The sequence below is a fragment of the Xenopus laevis genome, chromosome 3L (assembly GCF_017654675.1).
Source record: "Xenopus laevis strain J_2021 chromosome 3L, Xenopus_laevis_v10.1, whole genome shotgun sequence".
NCBI classification, from domain to species: Eukaryota; Metazoa; Chordata; class Amphibia; order Anura; family Pipidae; genus Xenopus; species Xenopus laevis.
In genome coordinates, this window is record NC_054375.1 from 116,112,975 (window position 1) to 116,127,721 (window position 14,747).

At 37.6% G+C, this 14,747-nt stretch overlaps 1 protein-coding gene across 6 annotated transcripts in view; it reads left to right on the forward strand.

Moving 5' to 3' along the window:
* det1.L (DET1, COP1 ubiquitin ligase partner L homeolog) overlaps positions 1-13,646 on the forward strand; it is a 37,043-nt gene extending 23,397 nt beyond the window's left edge. For 4 of the 6 annotated variants that reach the window (XM_041585091.1, XM_018250966.2, XM_018250968.2 and 1 more), the window contains 2 exons: positions 52-243; positions 10,856-13,646. In XM_041585091.1, coding sequence (XP_041441025.1) covers positions 52-243; positions 10,856-11,045 — 382 coding nt within the window. In that variant the 3' untranslated portion in view covers positions 11,046-13,646. 6 annotated transcript variants of the gene reach the window in all.
* The last annotated feature ends 1,101 nt before the right edge of the window (positions 13,647-14,747 follow it).

Consider the following 14,747-nt stretch of genomic DNA (forward strand, 5'->3'; position numbering starts at 1 on the left):
TGTGCATTGTTTTTAAGTTGTTCTTAATATTTTTTAATTAATGCATAACAGTTTCAAAGACACCATTGTGAACGCAAAATATGGAGGCCACACAGAAGCAGTGAGGAGGCTGCTGAGCCAACTGCCTATTAGTGCACAGTCCTACAGTGGTAGCCCTTACCTTGACCTCTCCCTCTTCAGCTATGATGACAAATGGGTGTCTGTTATGGAGAGACCTAAGACTTGCGGAGATCATCCAATCAGGTAGGAGTAAGCCATGAACATTTAACAATGCTGCAGTGCTTACCTTCATATGCTTCCTTTTGTGCTCCTAGTTTATATTTCTTTTCACTTACAGTTGTGCTCATAAGTTACATACCCTGGCAGAATTTATGATTTCTTAACCATTTTTCAGAGAATATGAATGATAACTTTTCTTTACTCATGGTTAGTGGTTGGCTGAAGCCATTTATTGTCAAACAACGGTGTTTACTCTTTTTAAATCATAATCAGGGTAATGGAAACACAAACTACCCAAATGACCCTGATCAAAATTTTACATACCTTGGTGATTTGGCCTGATAACATGCACATAACTCGACACAAAAGGGTTAGAATGGCTATTAAAGGTAACCATCTTCACCTGTGATCTGTTTGCTTGTAATTAGTGGGTGTGTATAAAAGGTCAATGACTTCCTGGACTCCTGACAGACCCTTGCAGCTTTCATTCAGTGCTGCACTGATGTATTTTGGATTCTAATTCATGGGGAAAGCAAAGGAATTGTCAAAAGATCTGCAGGAAAAGGTAGTTGAACTCTGTAAAGGGCTATAAGAAAATATCAAAGGAATTGAGAATGCCAATCAGCAGTGTTCCAACTCTAATTAAAAAGTGGAAAAATAGGGGTTCTGTTGAAACCAAACCATGGTAAGGTAGACCAACTTAAATTTCACAGCCACAACTGCCAGAAAAATTGTTTGGGATGCAAGGAAAAACCCACAAATAACTTCAGGTGAAATAGAAAAAAACTGGAGGAAAATGTGCACTCATCTGCCCGGAAGCTGCGCATGGGTCGTACTTGGACATTCCAACATGAAAATGATCCAAAACACAAGGCCAAGTCTACCGGTCATTGGCTAAAGTGAAGGTTCTGGAGTGGCCATCTCGGTCCCCTGACCTCAATATCATTGAGCCACTCTGGGTAGACCTAAAAAATGCACTTCATGCAGGACAGCCCAAGAATTTACAGGAACTGGAGGCTTTTTGCCAGGAAGAATGGGCAGCTTTACCATCTGAGAAGATTGTGTTCCTGAGAAGAGCCTCATCCACAACTACCACAAAAGACTTCAAGCTGTCATTGATGTTAAAGGGGCAATACACGGTATTAAGGACTGGGGTATGTAAACTTTTGATCAGGGTCATTTGGGTAGTTTGTGTAGTGATTATGATTTAAAAAGAGTAAACACAGTTGTTTGACAATAAATGGCTTAAGCCAACCACTAACCATGAGTGAAAGAAAGTTTTTGTGTTATCATTCATATGCTCTGAAAAATGGTTAAGAAATCATAAATTCTGCCAGGGTAGGTAAACTTATGAGCACAACTGTAAATGTCAAATATTGTTGCATATTAAGAATTTACTTACTACTATTTTTTATGAGCTAATCTGAAATTTTTTCTCATGATTGTATTTATTATTAACAACGATATAAAAGTCCAATAGACCCTTTTTGAGTATGCCAGGTGTAGGTTGTGAAGACAGGGCAAAATATCAGTTATGCAGGGAAGGCAATAAACATACATTTGTTTTTACTGTCGTTCAAAGCCTTTTGAGTTTATGGAGCTGTAATCATGGGATGGTACATAGTAGTAACTTAGGTTAAAAAAAAAGAAACATCCATAAAGTTTAACCTTTTAGGTCTAATTCTCCGAGGGAATGAAATTCCTTCCTGACCTCAAGATGGTAATTGGACCAGTGCTTAGATCAACTTTGTGCTAAGAGCTAATTTCAATAACATTGTTCAAATGCTGGTAAAGGATTTCCTTCCGTTCTCAATGTATTTGGTTAATCATACAGAGTTGGGAGTCGCCAAAACATCCTTATCTTCATAAATCACAATACATCACTCTGGAGAACCACTGCAGTCAAACATGTGATCCTTATTAAATTGCACTATATGTTTCAGATCAAACAGATCCTTCCTCGGGTGCCAGTGTTCAATAGTCAGGTGCAATTTCAATAACCCTGTATTTTCTCACTTGCTTAAAAGCCAAGCAACCCTTTCTTGAAACTATCTAATGTATTTACCACTTCAGTAAGGGAATTTCACCGCCCTCGCTGTATAAAAACCGTTTTCGAATCTAAGATGGAACCTCCTTTCTTCTAATCTGAATGAATGTCCTTGTGTCTGCTGGAAGGTTAATAAAGCATCAAAGAGTTCATTATATGGTCCCTACGAAGAAAATAAAGATCTTCTGAACTGTACATGGGGAGGCCCATTTATCAAAGGTCGAATTTTGAAATTCATGTGAATTTTTTTTAATTCAAATATACTCACAATTCAACTGGGAGGTTATTTAAGAAAAAAATGCATGTCTAATATTCAGTCGAACGGTTGTGACCTGAAAATTCGAATTGTATTTGATTAGTATGAATCGTGTTTTTCTCTGAAAAAAAAAAAAAACCTGAATATCAGGAAGGCTATTAACATCTCCAAATGGCTCAACGGACCTGCCATTGACTTCTACATGAACTCGGCAGGTTTTAGGTGGCAAATATTCGAATAAGGCATGGTCGATGTGTGATAAATCTCACATTCAAATAGGGGGATTAAAGTTTGAATTTTGAAACTCGAAAATTCTAATTCAAATTTACTTTTCTGCCCCATATAGTCAAAAAAATACACAAATCCATGCACTCCTATGTCTTTACACCTTTATTAATCAAATGGAACTTATTTTATCTTCAACAAAAGCAAGGAAAAACGCTTTGAATAGTGTATTTTCTATTTTATAGAATATTTTCAGTAGCTAGGATTTAAGGATTTATTGCCTCACAAGTACTGGCTGCTAAAACATGATGATAACCAGAGCTACCCATAATCCACCTGAATGTAGAGAGGGCCAGACGTGCATTTCATTAAAATGTGTTGTTACATGACCCCCTGCACACTGCTTTATTTTTGTATTACTAAGGATTATTATAAATGTCCACATTTAAGAAATAAGTTCTAGTGCATTGATGACCAACTGTGCAAAAATAATCTGTTAAGGAGCAACTTCTATACGCACAAGGCTATCTCCATAGAGATTTTAATCCAGATACTGCCAAACAGGATTTTATTCCACATTTTCAAAATGTGTCCAAATGTGTTCAACTTGCAAATGTAAAGTACCTGGTGTGGTGCTATTCTGTGTCTCCATGCTGCCCGTCTAAACCTAAATTGTGCTGCTCTATAGAAATACACTGAATCAAAGCATAATGGCAAAACAATCAGGCGGGCTGTGTGGGTATCGTACATGTTTTTTCTGTCTTTTATTTTTAATTTTCCAACAATCTTGCATTTTTGGACTAGATTTAATGAGTGTAAATGAGTGTAACTGCTTTGAAAACGGTCTTTGATTACAAGCTGTTTAAATTGTCTTTTTAGTTGTTGGTAACATTGTAAGAAATTACTGAGAATTTTCCTTTGTAGGTAGCAAATTGCTTTACATAGGAGAGCGAGAAACATTTTGGTCAGTGTTGAGGAGAAAAAAAAAGCTTTCTTCTTTCTTTTGAAACAAGGAATCAAAACAAAAAAGAAATGTGAATTGGTCTTTAAAATCACCAACGATGCATTATTATGATGCCTAATGGGAAGACCGAAGGATGCCAAAAATATTTAGGGCTGTAATATTTGGTTTCTTCTCTCGTATAAAAAGTTGATAATGTTAATCAGTAATATCATTTTGGAATACTCTCCAGGTACCTTGTCTAAAAGCTGCTGGAGATCTTCAAACAACCAGAGAGCTTTTAGCTAAATGACTAAGCAAATATTCAGAGACATAATAAGGAAAAGTAGATTGATTACTAGTAAAATTTTATTTATAATAAACAGGACATCACTGCACTGCCTGACACCCATTTAGTTTACTGTATGCTTTCCCTGCTAGTGAAATTGCCAATGTAGCAAACAAAGAGCCACGGCATTGCAATTTGCCTTTGGCATAGGGTCTGATTATCTCTATTTAGTGTACCAGTAGATCCTGGATTATACTTTTCTAAGAAGATGGGGGTAATGTGTTGTAAATTCAGAGGAAAGGGACATGTTATGGGGTTGTTTTTTATAATTTCATTGATGTTTGACTTTTTTCCGGTTCCCTTGAAAATGTAAAATCAGGGTTTGACTGTATATTGATGCACAATATGGTAAAGTATGGATAATAGCCAGACTAAAAAAAGTCCACACAAAAGTGTACCCAGTGTAAAGACCAATATGGGTTAGATTTGGGGATAATGCAGGGTTTGCTCTTCTCCTGGAAGTGTAGTTTGAATGGTGATTTGGGGAGAATAACTGTTAGATTTTCTAGATAATGGAAGCCCAGCCTCCAGTATCTAGTACTAGTAAGTGTCAGTGTAAAATCTGTAGGAAACATTTATCTGTGTCAATAGATATTATTGGAGCTATGGTTGATGCAACGAAGTTTACATTAGTGGTGTGCGGGTTGAGAAATTCTCGACTCGCATCCAGCCCTTACCCACCCTCTCCCAACCCGCACCCGGCCCACTGTTCCCCCTCTATTTATTGACCCCCGTAGTGACATCACAAAGGGGCGGGGGTGAGCCTATATATTTAGAAGCCAGCAGTGCTGGGTAGCGGGCAGGGAGAGCAGAAGAGCGACCCGCGACCTGAAGATTTTGTGCAGGAGCAGGCCCGACGCACATCACTTGTTTACATGTATCTGACAATCTGTAACTATGTAATTAGCTAAAAGGGATCTTCCTGCCAATTTGTATTTATACCCTCAGATTTACTGCAGCTAGAAATGTGTTGCAATGTGTGCAATATTATCTGGTAAGATGTTGCACCATATCAAATAAAGGCTTTATATTCGTGCAGCCTTGGCTTACCTATTCAATGCTGCTTCTTTTGGTTTGTTCATGTTGAATACTTGGAATATATAAAGAACATATAAAGGGTGTTTTATGTTAGGGCTGTTTTGTTTTAGGTCATGTATAGGCGATCAGAACTTTGATTTTCTCTCACTTGCAGTGCAATTATGTAAGAGGGTTTTGCCCTAATATAATGGGGTTGATTAGTGAAACTATGCAGTGGTTCTCTGTAGGTAAATAGCGCTTTCTACTATTTCTCCTTCTTTGTACATGCAATCTAACAATGTTTATTATAATTAAAATTCTAACTATACTTGCCAAGGAATTATGTGTGGTTGCTAGGCAACTCATTAGGATATGTGCAAGTTTATTCACTGTGTTTCTGTTGTTTGAGATACATGTGTTTCATAAACATTTTTACAAACCCGATGTTCAGATAAAGCAAGTGAAGGCAGCAGTACATAGCTCGGCTGCATGTAATTAGTATACCCAAATACAAATGCTGTTCTAGTTTCCCTTTGCGTCTGTGCTTCTTTTGTGTGTGTGCGTGTGTGCGTGCGTGCGTGCGTGCGTGCGTGCAGAAGGGTGTGATTTTAAAGTGGACCTGTCACCCAGACATAAAAAGCTATATAATTAAAGAGCTTTTCAAATTAAAAATAAAATCCAATTTTTTTTTTTTTATTAAAGGAGAGGGAAAACTCCAAGACAGTTTATTGCCAACAGATTAGCCACAACAGTGAAGCTAGAACACTATATTTATCCTGCAGAATGCTTTACTATACCTGAGTAAACAGCTCTAGACACTGTCTCTGTTTGTTAAGGATAGAAGCTGCCATATAACCTTGGTGTGACATCACTTCCTGCCTGAGTCTATCCCTGCTCACATAAAGCTCTGAGCTCAGATTACAGCAGGGATGGGAGGAGTTAGGGGGAGAGGAGCAAACTGAGCATGCTGAAGCCCTGCCCTTGAGGTTTATGCTGAAAACAGGAAGTCTGATACAGAAGCCCATGTGTACACAATAAAAGGAAAGAAATGCTGTGTTTCTTTTGACACAGCATTACTTTGAGGGTTAACTGGTGTATTTATATAGACCTTTCTGATAATTCTTGCTTAATTTTAGCCTTTCCTTCTCCTTTAAAGTGTTCATAGCTTATAAACTCATTTAAAAATATTTGCTGTCAATAAAATATTGTCTGCCCCTCCTCTATACATTAGGCATGGAGATGGGGCAAGCAATTACTTTAACTTTCCATTCAGCACTTCCTAGATGTCACTGCTCTCCCCGCATCCCCCCGCTCTTTTAACCATTTAATTGTGTAGCCAGGGCATGGGGATGGACATCAGGTCCTCCATTCTGGTGCAGAAACAAGATTCTGAGATGATGCAAGGCTTGCCTTAATAACAGTGTCCACAAAATGGCTGCTGCCTGCTTGTTATAATTATGAATTCCCAGACTGATGGAAACAAGATTCGAATAATTTATATAGTGTAATTAAAAGTAATTTTGCTTGCCCAACATAGAATTTTTTTGGGTGACTGGCCCTCTTTAATGCTGTGTCTTCAGTGGGTAAAAAAATGCCAGCCTTGATCAGTTGTTTTTTTGGCAAAAGTGATGGCTCAGGAAGACCAGATTTTTCATGCAATCAGGTTCAATGCACAAGACTCACACTTCTAACATTCATAAGTGAGTAGCCCTTTGCCCCAGCAACGTGCATTAAAGTTACATTTCAGTTCTACCGCTTCTAAAATTTTAAGATAAGAGCGCTGCAAGCTAGTAAATGTCACTGTTCTTTTTAGAGCAGACAGTGGTAGGAAATCACTTTATCTTGTGATAGACGAGCACAAATTGTAGGCTTTTGATTAAAAATTTGCATCTGTGCCATCACTGCAAAGATTAGTATTCTAATGAAAAAAATGCTAATTGACATTTGTGTTATGTAGTTTTGTGGATACGCAAACATTCACCGGCACACACAACAGATAGATGTAGGGCAAACCCGACAACTGCCTGGTAGGATGAAATTAATTTTTGAGCCTTGCTTACTTTTTAATAGCAGAACTATTGTCTTATACGGCACAGGGCAAGTGCCAGCAGGAATGCCCTTTTCCATCTCCCCATATAGGCTCAATGACACTTACAAGTCTGCTGTTCTTAAAATTGAATGCTTCCAGCCAGAGCTGAAATATATATATAACCTGTTTTGGAATGTGTCAGGTACCTTTGTATTAACGTGCAACCCTGTAGAAAGCAAACCCATATTGTAAAATACCTAGAATTGCTTTAATAAACCCAATAGGATAGTTTTGCCTCCAATGAGGATTAATTATATCTTCGCTAGGATCACATATAAGGTACTGTTTTATTATTACAGAGAAATATGTTTGAAAATTTTGAATTATTTTATTATAATGGAGTCTATTGGAGGTGACCTTCCCGTAATTTGAAGCTTTTTGGATAATGGGTTTTCCGGATAACAGATCCCATACCTGTACATGCTTCTTGTAACCATATCCCAGTGTCCTTTTAAGACTCACAGCTCCTCTTGCTGTTCTGCTGGAACTTGTGGCTTGTTGTTGCTGAGCATGCTAACCTCCTGCTTCTGCTGCAGACCAATTGCCACAGTGCAGCGATTCGAAGAATGTACAAGAGGCAGACATTAAAATTAACCATAAAAAATGTAGTTTTCTGTCTGCGCACGGACTAGACTTTTTCTTTTTACTAAAATGACCAGCTGATTCAGTGATATATTCTACTTACTTGATTGTATAAATGTCATGAATAAGCACACAACTAAGGATTGCTATTTCTCAGCAAAGATCATTGGTCATTATAGATGGGAGCTGAAATTCTATTGAATTCTATGGTAAAACCGACCTCCCCCACATGGCCGTATATTATCATTAAAGGCATTTAATAACATTTTGTATAGTCCTTAATCATGTATCAGCCATTGGTTGTAATATCTGCGTCGCCAGCTGTCAGATCATACATCAGCAGTTAAGTACTTCAACCTGCATCTTTCTTAGAACTGTTGAATTACAATGGGAACATATTGCCTCTGGAACACATTAGAAAGACTCCTAGAACCCCTTGACCTGTGTCAACTGGGCTTAAAATGAAGAAAAAAATTAGTTTTTTTTTTTCAACAATAAGCAGAATTCTTGGCCAACATAAGCCCTATTTATTGAATTTACTGAACAAACATGTATATTGTTCCTGATGCACCACTTTATACTGAGCCAGGTCAGACCCAAGAACTTCATTCTAATGACTGGGAATGGATTTATAGCCTTACCTAAATTGTGTGACAAGTTTCTTGGAGTTCAAACACCTTAAAGGAGAACTAAAGCTTAACTAAAGAAGTAGTTAGAAATGTTGTATATAATGTTTTGGGCTTCTGTACCGGCCCAAGGCAACCACAGCCCTTTAGCAGGGAAGATCTGTGTCTCCAAAGATGCCCCAGTAGCTCCCCATCTTCTTTTCTGCTGATTCACTGCACATGCTCTGTGCTGCTGTCATTTACTGAGCTTAGGGATCAACTCAAAATATACAGTACACATAGAATATAAATGCCACAATATAAGGTTGATTAATTCAGATAATTACAACATGGCAGCTCAGAAACCAGTGCAATTAGCATCAGAATTTAATGATCAGCCGTGTAGCATCAGCTAATATGACAGGTCAAACTCATTTTGTGCTGGATAATTAGTGACTACCCCTAAGTTTAGCTGCTCAGACGCGCTGAGCATGTGAGTGTCGCAGACACTTTCCAAGATGGTGACCCCCTGTGACAAGTTTGAAGTCCTGGATCATTGTTGCTATTGAGAAGCTGAAACTTTAGGCTGGTGCAATAAGTTCAGTAAGTAAAATGTGGCATTTTAAACCATATTCATTTTTAGGGTTTAGTTCTCCTTTAAATGTTTAGTATTACTGCCATACAGCTGTGGGGTCTTATGGCACCATATATGGGTTTCCTCTAATGCTTCAGCTCATATACGCAGGTTATTTGGCTCCTGATAAAACTGACCATAGTGTGTGAAAGAGATAGGGACTTTAGACTGTAAGCTCCACTGGGACAGGGGCTGTAGGAATACTCCAGAGGCCAATATAAATAAAGAATAACTTCTAAGGAATGTTTATTTTTTTCTATTTCTGTCTTGACCAGACAGTTCATATTACAATGGATATCTATTCAGTGTTCCATCCTCATCTGTTCTAAACAATGATCTATACAAATATCTCTTCATCAATAATAAAGTGAAGGCAGTGGCCAAGATTTCCATGATTTCAGCCATGTCATATAGCCAAAACATGTGTTTAATCAAACAGGAGTGCATTGCAAGCTGTGCAGATTAGCACATCCACTCCTATATTGTGCTTTAAAGTGAAGGGTAAACAGTGGTATATTTTCTCTGCCTGCCATTGTTCTGTTTTCAGTTTTTTTGGGCACAATGGTATGAAGAAACATTACCTACCATATGGAATTTGGAAGCAATAGTTGAGAGCTGAGATTACCTCTGTTCTATTAGCTGTATACTGCTTCAGATACCTTCTCCTGTCCCCTCTTGATCAGCCCGCTAGCAAGATTTGGGCTTTTAATGACATAAGTCATTAGTGTGGTACAAATAAGCAGGCACAAAACAAGTTTCACAATTATTGCAATACACCAGAAACATCACCGTCCCTCCACTGAAGCTCTTTCACTTTTTATTGTCTTTTTGTGAATACGGGGGGGGGGAGTGTTACCATGGAAACTTTGCTTTATGGTACTCATGGTGAATAGGCTACACTTAACCGCCTTCTTTTCTTTCCTACACAGCTCCCTGTTCTGCTAAGCCTTGCCCATCTGCTCAGACCTTATTTTATAAATGGAAAGGCTAAAATCCCCAAATAATAATAATATAGCGGAATAAATGTATGCGTCTGTCCTAGACAGCAGGTGGTATGATCCTGTGTTTCTGATATCGGATACCTGCTCTGATAAGAGGTCAGCCAGTGCAGACTGATTATTTATAACTGGGAACTACAGTGTTTTCAATACAGTTTTCCTAAGCCACGTGTTTTTCTAATTATTGAATGATAAATATGGCATGATCAGCTTTGAAAGGAGTCATTAAAAACTGGGATTTACAGAGCAGTTGCAGTAAAAATGGCAAAGATGAGATGGTGTCAAATGAAAAACAAAGCAAGATACTGGTAGCTGCAGAGGGAAGGCATGGTATTTAGATGCACCAGCTGTATTTCTATGGCCATGCAGCAAAGGAAAATTAAGTGCAGCAAGAAAGTCAAAGATTTACAACATCTTCTACAGCTTATGGTGTATGACGTATAGTTTAGGTAAAATGTAAATGGAATATTAAGATCTTATAGATCCATCTAAGAAATGTTGCAGTTCACTGTTATCCAAGGTTTTATTGTTTATTAGCGGTCTGGTTGGTAGAATCAAGGGACCATTTCAACATGAATAAGGATTTAATATTTTATTTCAATTCCTGTTCTGATGTTCTACCATTCATATACTCCTACCTCTAAATTACTATCAATTTCATGGGTGTGCAACCCCATGTATCTATTGGTTTAAATTCCAAAATAGAGTGTTGTAAAAGGAAGAAAAAAAATAAAGCAATTACAAAATAAGATTAATTGGCAGTTATCCTTGCTGAAGCATGATTATTCAACTTCCAGGTTATGTTTTGCCACAGAAGATGTTTTGTTGACCTTTGCATCACAATGCATGGATTATTATTCACGTCTGTTATTAACACGCCTATATTTCTTTCAGGTTTTATGCAAGAGATTCTGGTCTTCTAAAGTTTAAAATTCAAGCTGGTCTTCTTGGGCGACCCATCAACCACACTGTGCGTAGGCTGGTGGCCTTTACATTTCATCCCTTTGAGCCATTCGCAATTTCCGTGCAGAGGACTAACGCAGAGTATGTGGTCAACTTTCACATGAGGCACAGTTGTACTTAGCTGAAATCTAGAAAGCCGTTTCTTCTCTATTTTTTGGACCAAAGCAGAATGTTCATGCCATGCATGAGTCTTCACAATTCAGATTATGAGCTAATTGTTCGAACTAAAGTAAAATGTAGATTATTTTCTACTCTTCAAGTGAACCTCTTACTTGGAACGGATTTTTGCATGTTTATGAACACTATTTACATGCAGCTCTCAAAGAAAAGTTTAGTTGTCTTGTCCATATCTGGTCGTTTGTAGCGGCAGGCAAGGCGTACCAGAAACAAGGCCCCATGAGGTGTCGGCTTATAGGCAGTCTCACTGTAACTACTGCTGGCGTAAGCTTATTGCTTGCCAAAAAATAGAGCTCTTGTTCACTTCCTACTAACTGTCCTAGAGGCAATTGTACAAGCAGTTGTTTCAGCTTGTGTTTGTGAACTTTTTCCCAAGTGTATTCCATAAAGTATATTCTGTTAAACTGCCATGACAAGTCAGCCATATGCAAAAATGGTTCTGGAGTTTTAAAAGAACGGGGGATGAAAAATATATTTTTTCTAAAATGTCTTAATGCCCCTTTATGACATTTGAAAACACTGTAAACTAAGCAAGTTGAGTGATACACATAAATGCTATGCGGCATTACACCTGTACACTCAATTTAGATATGTTTCTTCTTAAAGGAGAAGGAAAAGCATTGTACACTTGGGGTGCCAAATGTTAGGCACCCCCAAGTGATTGTATTGACTTACCTGCAACCCCAGGCTCGTGCTCCTATCAGCAGATAACTGCAGCGGCCCGGGGTTATACCAGTGAGCACCACAGAGCGATCATCTTCCGTAGAACGAAAAAAACGAACTTTAACTAAAAAGTCGGCTATTTCGTTCAACTGCGCATTCGTTTGCCCCGGGAAATTTGAAGAAAGAAGATGCTGGGAGAGGATCGCTCTGTGGTGCTCGCTGGTATAACCCCGGGCTGGTGCAGTTTTTCGCTGATAGGAGCACTGGCCCGGGGTTTCATGTAAGTCAATACAATCACTTGGGCAAGTATACACAGCCTTTCTTTCTCCTTTAATCATATTGGTAGCCAGTTGGATAAGAGCTGTGCCAATGAGCGAGGAAGAGACAAAGATGTTCCATACCCTTAAAACCGCGCTTTCCTGATTGTTGTTTTCTACCCACTGCCCAACTCTGCATGTAATGTAATGGAGGAAGGGATCAATGAGCTGCTCTTCCAGAGTGATAGCCAGAACCTCAAGATACCCATCTTACCATAATAGTAGGGCTTTGCTAAAGGTGAATATGTTTATATGGATACAGCTGATAAGCAGTGTTGTTCCAGCTAAAGCATAAACAGTTCCATCCACCTTATTTAATGACATCGATGATAATGAATTAAAAGTTTATCATTATGGGGAGGAGAATCAACTCAATCTTCTCAGTTTTTTTAAGGCAGTAGTTTATTTTTTTATGATGAATGTCTATTTTCGTGTTTATTTTATAGATAATATAGCATTACCTGAACACTCTTTCTTTATCAAAACACTATGTATCTTTGCATTAATATTTAATTGTTTATTCTCAGTAACACGGATAAACTAGACGTGTGCCTTTTGTGCCAGTGTCCGTGCTCCATTCCAGTCGACTGGCCTCTTTGGCATGTGTGTGTGTAGATGCATGGACATTTATAAGAATGAATTTTAGATCAAGGAGGGCTGCTACCATGTTAATGTACAAGACTTTTTATGCAAGAAGATACAAATTTCCACAGCTATATTTTGTGAAATTACTAAAACATCTTGAGATTTTTTTTTGTTTGTTTGTTGCTATTTCCTTTCGGCAAAATGTAAGTAGAATCTGCATTTTTTTTTATATGACCATCAATAAAACATATCTGTAAAATAGGTGGTAAAGTAATGCTAAAGCTTTTGTCATTTTAATATTCACCTTATCTGTTCAGACCTCATACACCCCAAGTTACATATTGTTTATCTTCCGCACAATGACTGCAAAGGCCTCCAAAGCAAATCTAATGCAGAAAGATTTCCCCTGTGCAAGGGAAGGTGGGAAAATCTTGTAACCTTTCGTATTTAGGAGCGCTGTAAAAGCAAATACAAAAATCTCCGGGAATGACGCAATATATTTAGTACTATACAGAAGCCCATTTGCTGAAAAAATATCTTCTATAGAGATTCTCGCTTCGTGTCAGCCACCTTTCAGCCTCGAGGTTTCACAAGAGCTTTGTCTCTATTCAGCTCGTCTTTGTCTTCTGAAGGTGAAATCGGTCTGTGTAGGCGTGATAACTCTTAAGTACATTTTTATAAAAGGCATTTTCATATAAGCCTCTAACGATAGCAACAGATAGCATTTTCCATCCTGATCAATTGCATTGCAGATATTTCTAAGCCTTCACTTCCATATTATGCTGAAAACAAATCATTTTGATTCTTGAAAACATACAGATTCCAAAGGCAGTACCTTTTTATCTGTCCTGTAAAGTAAGTCTCTTTAAAAATACAATACTGATTTTTTTTTTCATAGACATAACTGTGCTTTTATATAAGTGTAAACATTTCTAAGATATTTATGTTTAATTTAAATAAAGTTTTTAAAGTACATATAACACTTTGTGTGCAGTATTGGATATTGTGTGTGCATTCATTTATTCTTTACATCTTTTATTTTAAACCCTATGTGCTGTAATAAACATTGCTGTTATTTACACCGGCTTGGAAAGGTAAGTATTTAACACAAAGTTTGAGGAACTTCCTTTTATGGAAGCTATTTGAGGTTTGATATAGATATCATTTGGGGTGGAGCCAAAACAGTAAGCTTGGCAGTAGCTTGATATAGCATTGAATTATTACAAACTAAGTTTGTCTGATCACTGTCCATTATAACAAACATTTTGGTGCTTGATTATGATGCACCAATTGTGTGTGTAAATTAGTTTATTGTGTGCATGTTAAAGGTATACTGTCATGGGAGAACATTTTTTCAAAACGCATCAGTTAATAGTGCTGCTCCAGCCGAATTCTGCACTGAAATCCATTTTTCAAAAGAGCAAACAGATTTTGTTATATTCAAATTTTGAAATCTGACATGGGGCTAGACATATTGTCAATTTCCCATCTGCCCCCAGTCACAAGTCAAATGAATGAGGGCACCTGGTAAACTAATGAAAACTGAAAGCAGTTCCATCATAAAGTGCTGGCTCTTTCTGAAAGCATAGGATCAGGCACAATGACCAGAGATGGCTGACAACACACCAATATTACAACTAAAAAAATAAATACACTTGTTCAGGAATAAAATGCAATATGGTAGAATTAAATATTTGTAGTTTAAGCAGTGTAATTTAGAAACAAAAACTACACCATAAAAATTATGACAATTTCTTTAAGGAGAAGCAAAACCACAAACTTCAGAACTGAAACTTTCCTACAGTAGTATAAAGCATGTCTGGCAGAGGGACTTTTTATAGTCTGAAGGAATTCATCACATGCATGAGCAGCATATATTATGGTAAGCATGTAGACTCTATTAGTGTCCAACTTCATTCTCAAAGAGAATATACTTGTCTAGCTCATGCTGTTTCCCTTAACCTGCTTAAGTAGAGCGGGCAGTGTTAGCAGGTAGTAAGTTGGTTTTTCCTTTAAAGTGGACATCTTTTAACTGTATATATATATATACATATGAAGTGCTACTATTTAGTAATTAGTTC